Below are 17,844 nucleotides of genomic sequence, written 5' to 3' on the forward strand. Positions count from 1 at the left end.
GGTACAACATTAGACTCTCGAGAGATCAATTATTTTAAAGTACGTGTGTGTACAGAGAAATGAAATGAAAGAAATATCAATGTTGTCGTAATATTAAAAAGCTAAATATTTTTGAAGTTGAATATTTCTTTCTAGAGCATGTAATTGAAAGAAAAATAAACGAATTTTAGATATGTTTAATATGTATGTATATTGTCGAAAAACAATATATATTTTGTAATACCTAAATGTATATCGCTTGATGTTTGTCAGAGAACAAACAAAAAATATATTTTATAGAAAGGATTTCAAGATAAAAAATGGATCCGTTAGTATAATCCTCAGCGAAAAAAAAGGTCGAGAATATGTAGATTCTAAAAAGCCAACCATATCCACGTTCTATTAACATACGTATACATACATACATGAAAACAAGGCTTTAAAACCGAGAAGTGGAACCGTTACTATGGAATGTTATAGCAACGAATTAAATCGTTTGCACTTAGTTTTAGGCGAGAAAAAGCTGTTTGATAGCTAAACGCCACCATTGCATAGCAATGCTCGGTTCTACACGTTCCTTCACTAAAGTAAACGATAATAGGACTTAAGATAAAAAGTTTTAATGTATTCAATCTATTTTGCGGTTCAGCTGATTATCCTATATTTAGATTCATGAAGTAGAATGCTATTACTTGCAAATGCAATTATGAAATGTTGCTAGTAATGAAAAATGGATGGTTTAATTAACTTAAAATTTCAAACCTTTTATGACGTAGTAGAAGAAATATTAAATATCAATCAAATATTAAATCATTAAATATCGAATATTAAATATTAGGAAATATAAATATATACTCTTAACATTATGCGATATAATCCAATATATAAAAAAAATTGTTGAAGATAAAAATAATAGACGATGCAGAGTATTCTCACTTCTAAATATACGCTGGTTTATTTCATTTAATTGATTTTAAATTATATATCAAGAGTACTGTTTAAGTACATAATCGTATCTTCGCTTTTTCGTTCTGTATCTCCAGAAAATACTGAATTATAAATAAATAACTATTATTTAGTCGAAACAAATCAAAGCAACGAAGTTTAGAATAGAGAATCTATATAACATTTGTTTGATTAATTCTCGAATTCAAACACGAAACGTTTATGAACGTGACCGGATATGCTCGAAGTTATTGCTACGCAAACTAAAATCTGTAGAAGATATTTACATAGGTTTGTATGACTGCAATCATCAGTGATTGTGGCAAGGATCCGTACCGATGAAATTTTCGTATTTAATAATGAAAAGCGATATACAATTCTCGTTCATAGCATGTGCGAGGAAAATTCTGTGGCAAAAAAAGTATACGTCGTACCTACGTTTAAAAAACGTAGTTAATTTTCAAATTGTCAGGCAATATTTTGTAAGCAGTATTTATGTATGAAAAATTATCTAAACGAATTTTTCAGTCATTGAAGGCATTTGTAAACCATATACTATAATAATTATTTATTTAATTTGCAATAATGCTCTTTGGAATAGCAAGATCAATGTTGTATGCCCCGTTTAAATAAATTTAATAGAATAGTAAAGTAGGAGAAAAAAACGATTATTCTATGTTAATATTAGAACTATTAACATATGACAGGTGATATCTTGTAATGTGTTGTTCACAGAACCTAGACGAGTTATTTGCTTTGTTGAGAAACGTTAACCTAATTGTTTAAGGAAATAATGTATTTGTAATACATACTTTATCGTGTAACGAAGAATCGAGAAGCTATTGCAAAATAATCTATTCATGGAGATTGAAACTGTATTAATAAAAGAAAACAGAAATAAATAGATAATAAAGTCGTCATCGTAGAATGAAATAAGCTTGTATGTCAACAGTTGTTCTAATTGGATACTTAGTATTTACGAAGCAGCGTGTGACACATCATATGAGTTAGCCACGCGTTTTAATAGACATACATGTCAAGAAGCATGCAAAGTTCTTAAATGGTAGATTCACGTGACGTGCCGTCGTACTTTACCATTATGTCAAAGTATTATATATTACGAGCAATTCTCTGTAAAATATTACACCATTCATTAAAATTTACGTCATACAAATTTCATTACATTTCTTTATGTGAAAATATTTTTGTGAGAAAAACTTCTTCAATTACTATTGTTTGAATTTGTCTGTCACATACTAACCAGTCCCCTCATAGAAAGTTTACGTCATTATGAATCGACCTAATTAGTGTTGAATGAATCCGCGATAATTGGGACACATCGTGTTATAGCAGGGAACTTCGTTACGATTGTTAACATAATCAAGTCAGACAACATTGCCGATTACTGATTGTCAATGTGGTTTGTTAATTTAAATTGTGTTTATTTCTTATAATCAATACGCACTACGCATGCATTTTGTTGGCAGCTTAAAAACGTACACTTAGTACGGACGAAAACCAATAATTCTATATATCTATCTCGTAAATATCGAGATTCGAACAATTTGTACAATTTTTTGCAGAGAACGCAGTTTGAAATAGCAGGATTCGTACTCTTGTTTATTTCGTAATTTCCATTGTACGAGAAAAGTTATTGAATTGTATTTTCGTATGAAAAGAAGAATGTTATGCCTTTTCATTATCCCGAATAAATAAATAAAATAAAAATTTGTCGATTCGTTACGTGATGTATCTATGTACAGTACTTCAGAAAAGTATTTGAACATTGGTAGAAACATTTCGAAATATCATTAACGCTATTCATGTGCGTAACATTCATATGCATTTTAAGATTAGTTTCGAATTTTACCAATATAATCTTGTCTCACTACAGTAGTAATGAAATTTCAGTGCCGTGTAACATGCACGTTATATCCAAAAAGTTTTCTATGTTAACTGTTTAAATATTCTACGGACTACTGTATATATTTGGTTTAAGATCATTATGTTTTGTTATGCAGTCGTTCGAAATACGTGTCCGTATTGAAGGTCCGTAGCAAAATATGATTTTTTTTCCGATGCTCCCATAAATTGTTACACCTTGTAAATTATGCATTAATGTCGTGCTTCTGTTTCAGTATGGATGGCTCTGATTTATGCTTCGAGGTTGTTCGGAGAGCAACTGCTGGATTCGTGTACAGTGAAGCGGTAGCCAGGTAAGAAGATCTTTACATTGTGCAAAGGTTGTATTTCAGCCATAAAAGATATCCCTTTTGTTTCGAATGTACCATCTGAGCACAGCGCTATCCTTTACAATTTAATAAAAGAAAAAATATTTACCCTAGACCACCTGAATTGCAACAGCTTTTTATTATATGTATCAGTGATGTTGTATCATAGTGACACGAGTTTACGACATAATTTACACGGGGGTTCACTTGATATTATTAAAAGACATGCTATTTATCTCAAAACAATACTACAGTTATTAATCTCACTATGATCCTTACGTTTTCCTTTCGTCATCCAGTCTTCGTGTTCTCATTTATATAACACCATTTCTCCATTTCGAGAAACGATGGAAATGTCTGTTTTTCGTGAATAATGCTGTTCCGTATGTTTATTCCTATTGGAATTAAACAATCTTTACCGTTTAAATCAGTATTAAACTACAAAAATCCGAGATTAAATCCTCAGTTAGCTAGTTGTTGGAAAAATATTGTTAGAATCATAAAGAAGATTTATAAATTGCAAAATAAAACTTGTACGATTTGTATTAATGGAACGATTAATATAAAAATCACATCTACGTTTTGCAAATACTACTCATTTCAAATATTAGATTTATGGAAGAAAACATTCCAAAAATTTAAATTTGTATTTTTGAATAGAAACTTCGTGCAAAAATGTTTCTTCTTAATGTTTCATATTCTAAAAGAATAAACTATCAAAATGAACCGATAAAAGTTATCGCGATAACGAAAGTTTTCGTTTCAATCACGGATTATCGAATATATTTAGAATATTGAATTGTTCTCTGCTTATCTATACACCGTTGTTTAACTGTGTAGTATGGTCATTAAGATTTCGGAAGCAGATGATGTTTACTTATGAAAGTTTTAGTCGCCAGTTTGCTGAATCTATCTACGTCAAGTAGAGGTAGATTAACCAGCAGAATGATGGACAGTGTAGGTACATGTCACGTCCAAAACTGTCTCTGAAATGCGTTTGCTCTCTTCATGGTCGTTTGTAAGCTCACGTCGTACCTCATAGCTATCACTTTTGAACGTCTGTAGCGAATACAGTTAGCGAATCATTTTATTCTTTCGATTAAAAATCCGCGTATTTTTACGTGTTTTGACTATGGTAGAGTTCCGATTTTAAGGTTACAGGTAAATAGAGAATGAGAAATATCCCGTAGCGATATAAACGTTCATAACTAATTTTAATTTTAATACACTATTAGAAAATTCTCAAAGAAGTAATTGAAATTAATATGAACAATTTGACCACATAAGGACATGATAAATAATATATTTAGTTGTATGTACTTTAATGGTGTATATTAATATATGTATTGTTAGTAACAATTGTTAATAACAAGTAACCACAAATTGATCAAAATGACTGGATATTACAGTACAGTGTGTACTACTAATTCTTTGAATCCTTCCAATTATTTGGAAGTATGTAAATTCAATGATAATTAGTAAACAATTTCAGCGAACTTCTAATATAATCTATGATATTTAGAAGAGGTAAAAAATTATTTAGATATTTTAGACATCCATGTAGTTCTTCTTAAAATATATGTATGTATATATCCCTTTTTCGGTTGTTCAAACTCAAATATTCTCTTGAGCCGTACCATGTCAGCAACATTGATATTTGATATTTCACGTTGAAAGAAAGAATTTCAATAGTACACTAAACATAAACCTCTGGGGACGTAACTTATATAAGTTATGGATGTGCAACCTTCTCGACTCACAAGTTCGGAGTTATAGATACGTTAGACATGCATTAAACCTAGTTACAAAGTTATTATTCGACACCGTCGAAAATCCACTTTGCTCGGAAACAATAGCAAAAGTCAATCTCCATTTTGACATTAATAAATTATTTGTTACGCTTTCGCTATATCCGGAAAGTAATCAAAAGTTAGGATCACTAGTCAAATACAGGTTAGTAAAATTAGGAACTACATTTAATATCTTAGATATTACGAATTCTTGCGAGTACGTACGTTAAGATAGTTTCTAAATTCAGAGAAATTTTGTTGTTATAACTACTTACTAAAGTAATCAGAATAATTTTACACATTTAGTACGATGTATTTTTTAAAATTTGAAGAATTCTTTATAATTTTTGCAACTGTTCCGTATATGTTTCTTACATTACATATTTTCCTTTCTCCTTCTTTTTCTATTTTTTTAATTTTTATTTCTTATTCTTATTTTCATTTTCATTTTCATTTTTATAGAAAATATAATAAAAAAAATCTTTGTAACATAAAAATATGTTTTACATGTTTTCTACAAGATGAACAATCAACTTCACGAATTGTTTGAAACATTCCAATATTTAAAACATATAAATCACGAAAAAGAGAGAGAGAGAGGAAATGTACGAATCTATTACATTTAACAAACTTTTATGGGGCAGTAATTCGTATTAGCCAGTAGTTTATATCAACGAAAACAATGTTTCACAGGTGAACTTAATTTATTGATATTACGAAAAGGTCGCGTTATCTTCTAACGGGTGGATAAAATAGATTTTCACATATTGCTGAAGTAAATATGTAAAACGTTGGACATGTCGTATCCTTTCTGTTCATCGTTGATATTTAGGATTCCATATATTGTACAAAATGCAGTTATTAAACGCTTATCGTTTCGTTTCCATTCGATATCAATATAAAGTAGTACATGTACATATATATTTTCGAACATTCGATTCGTATCGAACACTCGATAGTCGATAACTCGATTGAAATATTTACCTGTTAATCAACTTGGAAATATCTTACAAGTACATGAAAGGGGATAAACTGTTGTATTAACGAATTGTATCCGGCAACCGTTTCGCCCTTAACAGAAAGTCGATTGAACTGACGTTATCTAGACAGTATAACGAATATGCAATAAATACACGAGAGCCGAGCGCTTTGACCATCGTTTTTTATATCTCGGTCAACCTTCAATAATCCCTGTATCTCATTCCTTTAACATTTTCCTTAATCGCCTGACCTATACGGTTAAGAAGCATAGACATTTTTACGCTATTTAAACCCGAGTTAATTTTACTTTGACCATTTTAATCCACAATCGTTGTGTTTTCAGAATCAACGTGCCTTCTTTGAATTTTATGCTTAAAACGTCGAAAGCTTTTCTGTTTGTTGATACCAGACCGAGATATCATAACGAGAAATTCGAGAATCGTAACAGGATTTCAAAAATCTGTTGAGGTCACAATGGTAGTATATAATACTATTTTTGTTGTATACTCAATATCAATTTACCAATTCTTTAAATTATACGTTCATAATTCGTTAATAATTGAAAACAATAAATATCTAACAGACTTGAAAGCATTTGTGAATGAAAATCTTTTTTTGTTCTCAAATAATCGCCGTTGCACCGCAATACGCAGGCACATATGCATTTCTATTTTAATATAAAACCAGTTCCATTATTCCCATTGCTCGTGCTTACAATTATCTGCGTACATTAAACTGTATCCCGAATAGCGTTCAACTGTTGTAATATAGTAAAAGCCTAAATAACATTGTGCATGATACTTCATAAGGTACAAAGTGCGGGCGTGCATATCAACGTGTGAAAGTATCTGACCTCGTTTCGAAGTTACACCGTTTTTCGTTTTTATCATTTGTTCACCTGTCTTGACTGAAAATGTTACTAGGAACTTTCGACATCCATTGCTTTTATCCACAGATAGAACTCGTACGCGGTACGACTCGCAAGATATTTCGGGAACATGTATATGATAACAATTCGTGAGAGAATACAGGAAACGTTAGACAGTAATTACAAAGATCTAAATGAAATTGTTTGAGATCAGTTCGTTTAAAATTAATTATTCCGATTTGACATTGATAATACTTTTGGTAAATATTCAATATATTGGAAATATTATCAGACGAAAATTACATTCATAGATGATAGTCTTTTTATATACACACAGAACTTCGAAAGATAAGCAGAAATAGGTAAATAACGTACAAAATTTAATGGGTTTCGGTTTTACACTATCAGATCGAGAAAAATTTGCTATAAGGTACATGTTTTTTTTTTTTTTTAGTGATCAGTTTTTCTCATAAAATTTTGTTTATGCATCATTAATCTATATTTTTATCTTTTTAATTTTTATCATATTGCAACTCTGTAAAATAACTTTGATTAATGGATCTCACGAGACGGAAATTCGATATTTTTGTCGCAGTAAAAGATATACTGTTCGCAAGAAACGTTACACCATATCATAGTTTGAGATTTATTGTTTAACGATGAAAAATAGAAGTTTCTTATGAAAACTTATAACTGGATCTAATAGCATTATACAATGTTATTTTGAAATGATCGTGGACGAAACGTGAAAAATATACGCTATTTAGTTGAAGTGAAATAATAGGAAGGATAGTAGTGAAAATGTTCATCTGTTACTGCGGAATCTTATTATAGCGAATTAAATCAGTTAGACGCATTCTTGAATATAAGATGATTTAATACCGACTGACGTCCTTCTTTATATTTTTGTATATTAACACTCAATACTCGTTGGTTGAGAGAATAAAGATATCTATATTTTATATAAAATTCAGCTCAGTTATTTACCAATTACTTTATCAAGCAGTTAATTTATCAATATATATCTGATTTACCGTTAGTAACAGTAAATAGACTGGTGTTATATATGGATGTACTAATATATGTGCTGTATCGAATTAACATAGATACCTTTTCTTCTATTTACGAGAATACGGAAATGTTTTTCGATGGAAGGAACTCGCCAAATTTAACTCCAGGACATAATGTAGTAATAAATCAACTGCTATATAGACTTGATCGTCCATATATTTAAAAATTTGGGCAGCCAAGAACAATTGATTATTGATATAGTTTCATCAATGGCAAGAATAATTTGCCATGACATAGTGTTGTAGTTAAAAAATGAAGGTGATCCTAATTTGATGATCAAAGACTGTACGAACCACTTACAAACCATGAAATGCTCAATTCCGAAATCGAAAAGTATGAAAATAGTGACAATGTTACAGACATTATTCTTTAAAATCTATCTTAGAATTTATTATTTATCATATTTTTGCTGCAAGCTCGCTAAATCTTTGATCATTGTTTCTCACATTCTACTATATATATCGCGATAAGACCGAAGATTTTCATTCATCGAGATGAATAGACAATGCGTGCATATATTTTTCAGCCGCCTCATCTCCCGTAGGATAGCAATACCTATAACAGCAGCTTTCGTTTTCCAGCCATTACATGCGACAGATCCTGGAGGCGTTGCGATACTGCCACGAGAACGACATAATTCATCGTGATCTAAAGCCGCAATGCGCTCTCCTGGCAGGCAAGGAAAATTCTGCACCGGTGAAGCTACGCGGCTTCAGCGTCGCCGTGCAACTTCAGTCGTCCCAGGCAAACGGCGTCGGTATGTTTTAACACTTTTCCTTCTTCGTTCTCTCACGTTCTATCTGCGTGCATAGCCGTTCTACAGAACGTACTCTTTCCTGCGCATTCTCCAGGGAAACACCGCTACGACGTTAGCTCTCTTCGCCAACACTTTCGCGTTCGTTTTACTTGTCCTTTCGCCAGTTTCAAACATGTGCACACCACCGTGCAACGGTAACAATACAATGATCGCTACCACTGAACCGAACCGACTACTTCTTTTTTCCACGGAAAATCATAATTTATGATTGTACCCACCCGGGCAAAGTGGGGAATTCATGGCGCTGTCGTGTTGTTGCTACTGATACAGTGTATCCTATGCTGCATGATTTTTCAACATTATAAACAACGTCTTTGAATGTTAGGAGTTCTCATAGAGAAAAAGATGTATCGTTGAATGTAAGGAGTTCTGTTAGAGATAAAGACGTATGAAGTAATGTCTTTTGGTAACATTTCAGGAATATTATAGATTAAGTACAACAGAAATTGAAAGGGACGGGTAAATCAATCTTTTGTAGAAATCATTATTTTGAGCTGTATAAAGTGAAACTCCATTTCGATATACTTCTTGTTATTATCTGTGTATAGTACAATATCTTTGGATTTGTGTTAAATATTCGTAAATACCATAAAAACTTTAATTAAATATCATTATTTTCATAAATGTTAATGAATGTCGAATTAATATATTTATGTTTTCTTCAATCTTCGTAAATATTAAAACATCGAAAAATAGATATACAAAGTAGATACTATATTTTGTGCGATATTAACGTTCTATTTTTGAGATATTGGCCGATTGTAAAACATATCCAAGATGTCTCGATAGATGAAAACAAAAGAAACGAAAGAATGTTTATAATAACATTACATGCAACATTATATAAGTTCGAAAATTCTTTACGAATTATTACTTTTGATCCTATAAAATGTACCGTATTCAAAGAATACTTAAAGGTCAAAGTCCAAGTGTTTTCTATAATTTTCATTATCTTTCCATAAAGGAAAACGTATAATCTTATTGTAGATATCCCGAAGCAATTAAACGTTATTCCCAATGCGATGTATTAACGTGAAGCCGTGGAATAGTTAAAACAATGAAAATTTCACTGCTCGGTTGTTCAAGTTATTTCAAAATCGAGCGTTGCTTGCTCAACGATTAATTTTATACGTATGGTGCGGTTTCCACCATGGGCCACCACAAAGGATCCAGTTATCAAAGCAGTTACGTATGTAAATTCATATGTAGTATGCTGATACCGGAAAGGTTTCGTTGTAGACGTTCCGTGATGTGTGAATGACAATAAATTACCGACTCCTCTATGCATAAAGCAAGCAAACTCGTTTATCTAGGGAAGTGTAAAGGTGAAAGGGCACTGTAACGTTTCTTAGGTTTGCTGTTAGTTCTAGAAGAGAGCTAACATCGTTCGGACATTAACACGGTGACCAAAAGTCGCCCTTATTTAAGAATACTAGTATATTAATTTTACAACAGAATCGTTTTAATATCGAAACACATACGTAATACGCTTCTAATATTTTTTGTAAACATTGGAGAGGCAGCATTCCGTATTAATTTGCACATTATTATATTAAGTTTTTTTTTTTATATATATTTTTTTAATACTGTTTGGGACGTAGCAAATACCGTGGTAGCTTGTGTCGATTAAACTGCAAATCGAATTCGATCTTGGTAGTATAATATTTGGTAGTTATATATTAACTCTCGCACGTTCTATTAGTGGGTAAATATAGTTTGCGATAATCAGTTTTGCTGTTGCGTTATATAATAATATTGCATACTTCAGCACCGATATCAGATTAGATTAAAAACCGAAAAAATGGAAATATTATTCTGTTGGTATGTTTATTTTTGTGGCGTTCTATTTATTTTCACTTAGTAGGTTTGAAAGCCACTGGCGGAAATGGAAAACTTATTTTCCAATCGATAATATAGAGTTGTGTTACTACCGAAAGCCGTGGATCGAATAATTTTAGTATACAAAAAGGGTAGAGTAATTAAACGTGAATTTTAGTAGGAGTTGGAAACTTATGAAGTTTCTTAATAGAAAACTTTTACTCGTTTCCGAGAAATGACCGAGTTTCAGCGTTTTTCAGTCAGTGAGAGGTATCCCTGGGAAAGCTGTTTTCTAAAGAGAAATAATTTCTCAAGAGAGAAAAAGAAAGAAGAAAAACAGAAGATTCTACAACTTAAAATATTTAAATATTTGCAAGTAGTAAGTGTAATTGAATATTTTCTTTGCGTTACTCGCGCGTTCTTGTCTTTCAATTGCGTCCAAATTTCGACGTGTTAAGTGATATATATTTATTTACATGTGATATTACAGAAGCTTGCTAATTTTTCATTACACCGTTGAAAGGGATAGTGTTTGAATGTGTGCAGAGTGGAATCCATTATTTACTAGAACGACCTTAACGAATGTCGTTGAGGTACGCGACCTCCTTTTCACTAGACAGCGTTATAGGTACTGCCTTAAAAGATTCAGAGGCAAGGAGATGAGCTTACCCTGAGGGTTAGGACATTATTGCTGCCGGCAGAGTGACATATTTGTAGACAAAGCTGATTAACGTCTTTGCAAATGAAAAGCGCCACTTAATTACTCGAGAAGACGATTCTCTGCTGTTGAATCGACGAGAAAAGGAAGAGACTTTCTTTTCTAGTCACTTGAGTATTACAAAGAATTCGGCTGATTAAAAGATAAGTCGAATATAAAATCATGGATTGAATGCTGCCTCTTCACAATCTCCAACGACATATATATATTACAAATATATATATATATATATATATATACGTATATTTCGTTTTCTTTCCTACATACACCGAAACGAAGTGTGTTTTTTGAACATTCGTTAAGAATACTTTTAAAAAGACACTTGGTATTTTTGTATCGTCTCTCTGCTGAATGCCCTATTCTTCACTATTGGCTGGCTTGGTCGATGATTGGCAGTCGTATTCGAAATTTCTCGATGTTCAATGTGCAGAATGCAACGGCTTTTATCGGTTCTTTTTCTTCCAAAGAATATCTCCTCGTTACTTTCTCAACGATTATCTTCGTTGGTGTCCGTTTTACTTATGACGATCCTCTCTGTTGCTTCGATATCGCATGATCTGACGGTAAGTAGAGTTTTATACCTGATCAAGGCTTCGATGTATATCACGACGATAAAATTTATATACACCCGATCGGGTTTCTAGTTTATACGATCTGAACCTCTTGTTACTTTTTACGTACGGTAGAACCTCGATTATTCGAAGCAGTTAATATTCATGAACGCTTTCTTGTATGAAAAGCGGATATTATGCGGCAGTATGTAATCACGTTAATTTATCGACTAAATCTGTGGTTAGGCATATTGTTTACAAAGCAACTTATTTCAAAAGTTCGTATGGATTTTATCGTTTTTTCATTCTTTGAATGAATATTTTGAACAGTAAATGTTTCAAGACTACGCGGATAATGATATTTTTGATATCATATTTTTCGTATCTCGTTTAATTCATTCTATTACATTCGACCCGTAATTCAGAATACAGTTAAATGAATGTATAGGTTAAAAAGGTAATTTATTGTAGAGATAAGCAGAGAAAATATATGAAGCAAGCAGTATTTCATAATTTTATTTTGTTTCATACATCAAACAGTAGTCATATGCCACAAATATTAATCAGTTTTTAATTTTATATGAAAGATGTAATTTTATCTTTTTATAATGTCATTTTCTATCAACAACTCTTTCCTCTAAAAACATTTTACAAATTAAATTAAAAGTATAACTGCTTTTTAAATATCAGTAAACAAAAGAGGGTTTAAAAATTAAAAATTAATCGTTTGAGAATTTTCTTTTTATTAATCCAAGTGCCTTAAGCTCATTCTACCTGCTAATCCATTACTCGATACATAACATACAGTTTTTATTAACATGTATTAATATAACATTTAGCAAAAATAGTTAACTGTCTATACTTGTTTCCAATAATTTTATGAAAAAATTTATTTACGAAAATTTTATAAACCAATTTGAACGAAACCAAAGAGAAAGATATCGGAACCATTTTCAACAATTTATAAAATATACTAGGACAACAATTCTCCGGTAATAACTGTCGTCATAACTCTGAAACTAATCTGTTACTGTATTTCTGTTACATCATGCACATACTTCTCCCACTAAATTTTATTTTATCATTCAAAATAAATTTGTTTACTCATGGCAAAAAAAATTTATTTTCTCGGAATAAAAACCATTGTAAATTGTAAACACAGCAAGGGCGACGAAACATTATCTCAATAGGTACTTTTAGTTTTGGAAAAATTGTAAAAATACAATAAATACGATACTAGATTTCTCAACTAAGATTTAATATATCCTTCCGGTTATTAAACTTTCAATACGAAGCTTTATCTTCTTGAACTACAGAAAATACAATTTGAAATGATATTTAGTTTTTGTCACTTCTACACTTAGATACGTTCTTTCGTAATTAGTAAGAAAGTAATAAGGCCTAATCAGTCTTCCGTAGACAGTTCTATTTTTGAGGAAGGAAGTAGCATCTAATGAAGGAAAGTATACTCGATTCCTGTTATTAAATATTTCATAAACTTACGAGTGTCTACACAAGTGCAGAAATATGGCGTAAAAATGATTAATAATAGGCAGCTAAACTTTTGAATATAATGTTTCGTTTTAATTGATATAAAATATCTGTGTGTAGCTCTTTCAGTAATTTTCCGAGTCCTGCGATGATGCGGTTCACATAACTTCTCTAAATATCGCATATTAGTGTACATTAGCAGCGTATGTTATGTTAATTTAATAATATTATTAATTAGTACATTGTTGAGAATATACTTCCCAGATTGTAACTACACAAACAAATTTAGTCATAAATGAGGCCAGTATATTGTTATAAATATATATTTCTTTTTCTTTTTAAGCAAATGACTTTTCGTTGGATTACTTCATTATTTAGCCATCAAATGAAATAATTTTATAATTCATTCTATATCTCAAAATCTCGATTCCTGTTGTTAAATATTCATTTGTCTTCATTCAAATATTTATTATTCTATTAACTATTATTGATTCAAATCATGAAATGAAAGGAAATAGTGTATTCTTTGAAGCATTTTTGCTTCTGAAAACTTTTTGTTCTCCTCAGAAAAAAATGTCCTTTTCAGAGGTGTTGGAGCTAGAACCAGCTTCATCAGAGATTTGATGATGCGCCGATGTCAATTCACACGCTTGAACACTATTTGAAAAAGACGTGATTTACAGGGCGGAATCCTGAGGCAGGATTAACTCAGTTCTGTGAAGGTGTCAAAGGTTTCAATATTCACACAGATTAAGGACTTTCTACGCATCGTCGAATAAACAGCCTGTAATCCACTGGCTACTTCGTTTTGACAAATTCAATTTGCTATAAGCCAACGAACATTTATATAAATAACAAAAATCAATGAAATAGATTTTACTAATCGAAATTATGTCAGAAGAAAGCTTTCGAGGGGTAAAGGGAAATTTCTATGAAAAGATTATCATTCACAATAAATTTAATTTCTCTTACGAAAAGTCATCCATTTCTAAATTCTTGAAATCCACAATTTACGTATTATATTCCTGTCATCAGTATTGTATGATGTAAATTTATACAGGAAATGCGTTTTGTAATTCCGCTTAAGCTCAGGTATTGAGATTGTTTGGTAATTGAACGCTCGGATAATCGGATACGTGAATAATCGAGGTTCGATCGTAGTATTAATTTCAGCCTCTTCGTTGCTGCCGCAACCAATACACATTAACGAATTATGAACATGATTTTTTGTATATTCGTTACTTAGGAAAATCTCCTCTGTTTCTTTACTATTTTTCCACCCCTTTTATTGCCCTAAATCTATTTTTATGATAATCGTAGGACGAATCGTCGCGCCACATTTGATTGTATCGCCGTTAAGAGCCGTTGATAAAATGCACTTTATTATAGCAATCGATCCACTTCACTCGATGCTCATGCGTAAGTGGTCGGACCTTCATTCATGCTCTGTGATTCGTTTAAAATCAATGAATCATTCCATAAGATCAATGATTCTGCACCCCTCTCCTGTTCCTGTCTGACTAGTAGTGAAATTTATTTTTAATGCAGCCGGCATTATATTATTCTTCGCCGTTGAAAACTGACTGAAACGCAGAAACAGATACCACGATACATTTTTCCTAGAAGATGTGGAGTATTGATCCGGTTGTTTGTGAAAGAATGTTACCGAGAATCTAAACAAGCACACTACATCTCGTAACTTAGATTTGGGCACATCATACAATTTAAGAATAGAATACCTGTTAAAATCATCGTTAAAAAAGGATTTGCCTAAGAACAACGTGGATGAACAAATATTTTCTCTTTAAATAATAGCTTTCCAACCTTCAAATAATTTGTTCATTTTCTGAAATCTTCGTTTCTTCTACTTCTATGTCTTATCCCATATAAAATCATAAATTTTTATATAACTTATTTTTATATTATTTCCAACGAGTTTTTCTTGATAATTTGTATCTTTCTGGTATCTTATTTCAATCTTACAATAATAGTTTAATTAGACAAGTTCTTTCGATGCTTTTCATAAGATAGACGAAATGTATTGAAATAAAAGTTAGAAAATTCTGATGTGGATTTATATATTTTAAACGGTAAATATTTCAAACTTTTTTTAATAAACGCACATTTTAGCGGACAGCGCAACTTTGTCGGGACTCTACATAGTAACCGTGTATGTAGTAATAATTTAAAAATGGCTGAAAACGATTTTTCGTGTTATCATTGGGAAAAGTTAAGAGCCCTGAAGCAGATGTTAAATCCGTTGCAAAATGTGTCCGTTATTTAATCTTCTAACTTTCGGAACTAATTTTAGCTATCGAACAATAAGAAGAACGCAAATTTTAAAGAGAAAAGTACATCTAAAAGTGGAGCAGCAAACTTTGTATCTTCGAAAACTGAATCTTCTTGGATTCATGAGTTTCTGGGTGAACTCAGTTTGACGAATATCAGAAAACTCCAAGTTATACGTCTCGTGTCTTTCGCGCGAGTGCAGTTCAGATTTCCCAATATTAAAATTAATAGCTTCTATGTATTCATATTGCTTCGACGAAAACCAATAACGATGTGTGATTAAAAGTATTGTTATCGTGTCGATCAAATAATAGAGAAAAGAAGAGAGTTCGGTGTTGTTACCTGGAACAGCCTTTCTGTTTAATTTTCCGCTTCTCACGTACTGAACATAAATCTTTAGCATCTCCCGCAATTATTTTACAGTTACTTTCTAGTTTCTTTTGCAATTGTTTACGCTTGAAAATATAATGATACGCTGGTAGTATCAAATAAATTATTATTATTTCAAGAAGCTCGTAATAATAATTATTAAAAGCGTTAAAATGCAGCGGAATATAAAACTTCGATTATAGAAAGAAATTCAGAGTATGAAATTAAGATTCTATAAACATTTCAATTCGGATGATTAATATTTTACAAAATCTCGGGCATAGATTCAAAATTTTCTCCGCTGCGCTATTGAAAATGCTTGGAAACATTTCATGTTACATTAGAACGCGTGGAAATATTGACCGCGGTCTGCTTGAAAACGTTCCAAAAAAGAGAAAAAGAAAGATTTATTACACACGTTTAATGGCTACGCGAGGAAAGAGCATCGCATAATTACAAAATTTGATAACTTGAAATTTGGTTTGAATGAATACAGAATGTTACACGACCGAGTATCGGCAGTGTCTGAGCCCAAAGGGGCAGCTCTACTTGAAGGCCGACAACGAGGGTAAGCCTGACCTAACCTTTAATCATCACTTCCGCAGGAGCCTTGTATCATCATGCCATATGTATCACACAACTCACACACACGTCCAGAACACATTCACATATACACCACACATTATGCTACCATCTTAACCCGATCCGTGTGTCCCTCTCACGTTACTGTACTTCTAGAAGCTGCCACTGCTTGCTTGCTTGCTTTTTCCGCGTTCAGATTTCGACCACGAGTCTCAAACGAGTCGTTTCGATGCGCGCCGAGCTCGAACATTTTCGTGTTGGAAATCCATTCGGTGTTTTATCGAACCTACGCCAGGAAACGAATTCGTGTTGAAAGAAAGTCCCTTGATGAAAATTCCACTTTACCATTCCCTCACATCGTTCCGTCATCCCTCTACCTTTCATCATTGTTATATTGTTCGATGTGATTTTCAGTGTAAATGATTATATAGGGTGTTTCGTGATTCTGTATAGATGAATAGATCTTACACGTGAGTTAATGTTTCTCTGCACGAAGCTTCGTTCCTTCCTTTCCTTTATTTAGAAGATTAATCTCGTAAAGGTACATTCATCTCTTTTCGTCGATTAATTTGTATTTTATTTTTGAGATATGGAAGTATGAAAAAGATACGTAAAATTGAGAGAGCAGCCTTCGACTTATTTTTCTTAAAAACGAAGCTTCGTACCTCGTACTGATTATAAGAGATTACACTCTATATTTTCAACTTATTTGTTACGATGCACTTGAATTTCACGATTCCATTATATTAGTGTTATTAATGTATCGTAGATTCCATTGCTGTACCATATGTACTACATCTATATTTTTATTCATAAATGGAGTAGCTACATATTTCAGTGTTACTTAGCCCATTGTTAGACCAGAGAACGAGAGAGATAGTACAACTGCGTAGCAATAAATTGAAATGCGGATCTCACGATAAATTTTTAGTAGCTACTATGCAAAGACCTAATTAAACTTCAATTTTTTTATCGTCTATAACAAGACACCACAATGTCCAAAGGAAGTCGTTCGAAAGCAAACGAGGGACAACAAACTTATTGCCAATGGTAGTGAATAGAGAAAGAGGGAGGAAGAGAGAGAGAGAGAGAGAGAGGAGATAGAAAACTCCCTTTATCTTCAATGACCAAACGAGTCAACGAGGTTAACATTCGATTGTTCCGACAGAGGCACACTTTTGCTAAAGAATCGCTTAGAAAATCGTTTTTCCCGGGCCTCGACCTCAACTCTGGCCTGTACTAAAACTCGATTCTTTGATACAATGACACAAACACAGGTCTGTCTTCCTCTACGAATAACGGCGATGACGATAAGGTTCTTATCGTCGATGATGGCAGATGCTG

General features: G+C 32.2%; 1 protein-coding gene across 10 annotated transcripts in view; it reads left to right on the forward strand.

Annotated features, from left to right (window-relative positions):
* CASK (peripheral plasma membrane protein CASK) overlaps window positions 1-17,844 on the forward strand; it is a 265,172-nt gene that overhangs the window by 25,901 nt on the left and 221,427 nt on the right. For 8 of the 10 annotated variants that reach the window (XM_069119953.1, XM_069119956.1, XM_069119954.1 and 5 more), the window contains exons 4-5: window positions 3,063-3,140; window positions 8,447-8,622. In XM_069119953.1, coding sequence (XP_068976054.1) covers window positions 3,063-3,140; window positions 8,447-8,622 — 254 coding nt within the window. Of the gene's footprint in view, window positions 1-3,062; window positions 3,141-8,446; window positions 8,623-16,414; window positions 16,487-17,844 lie in introns of all 10 variants that reach the window. The other 2 variants (XM_069119955.1, XM_069119958.1) reach the window with 1 other exon arrangement.

This window comes from Bombus flavifrons, chromosome 9, assembly GCF_040668555.2.
Source record: "Bombus flavifrons isolate JBK064 chromosome 9, iyBomFlav1_principal, whole genome shotgun sequence".
NCBI lineage: Eukaryota > Metazoa > Arthropoda > Insecta > Hymenoptera > Apidae > Bombus > Bombus flavifrons.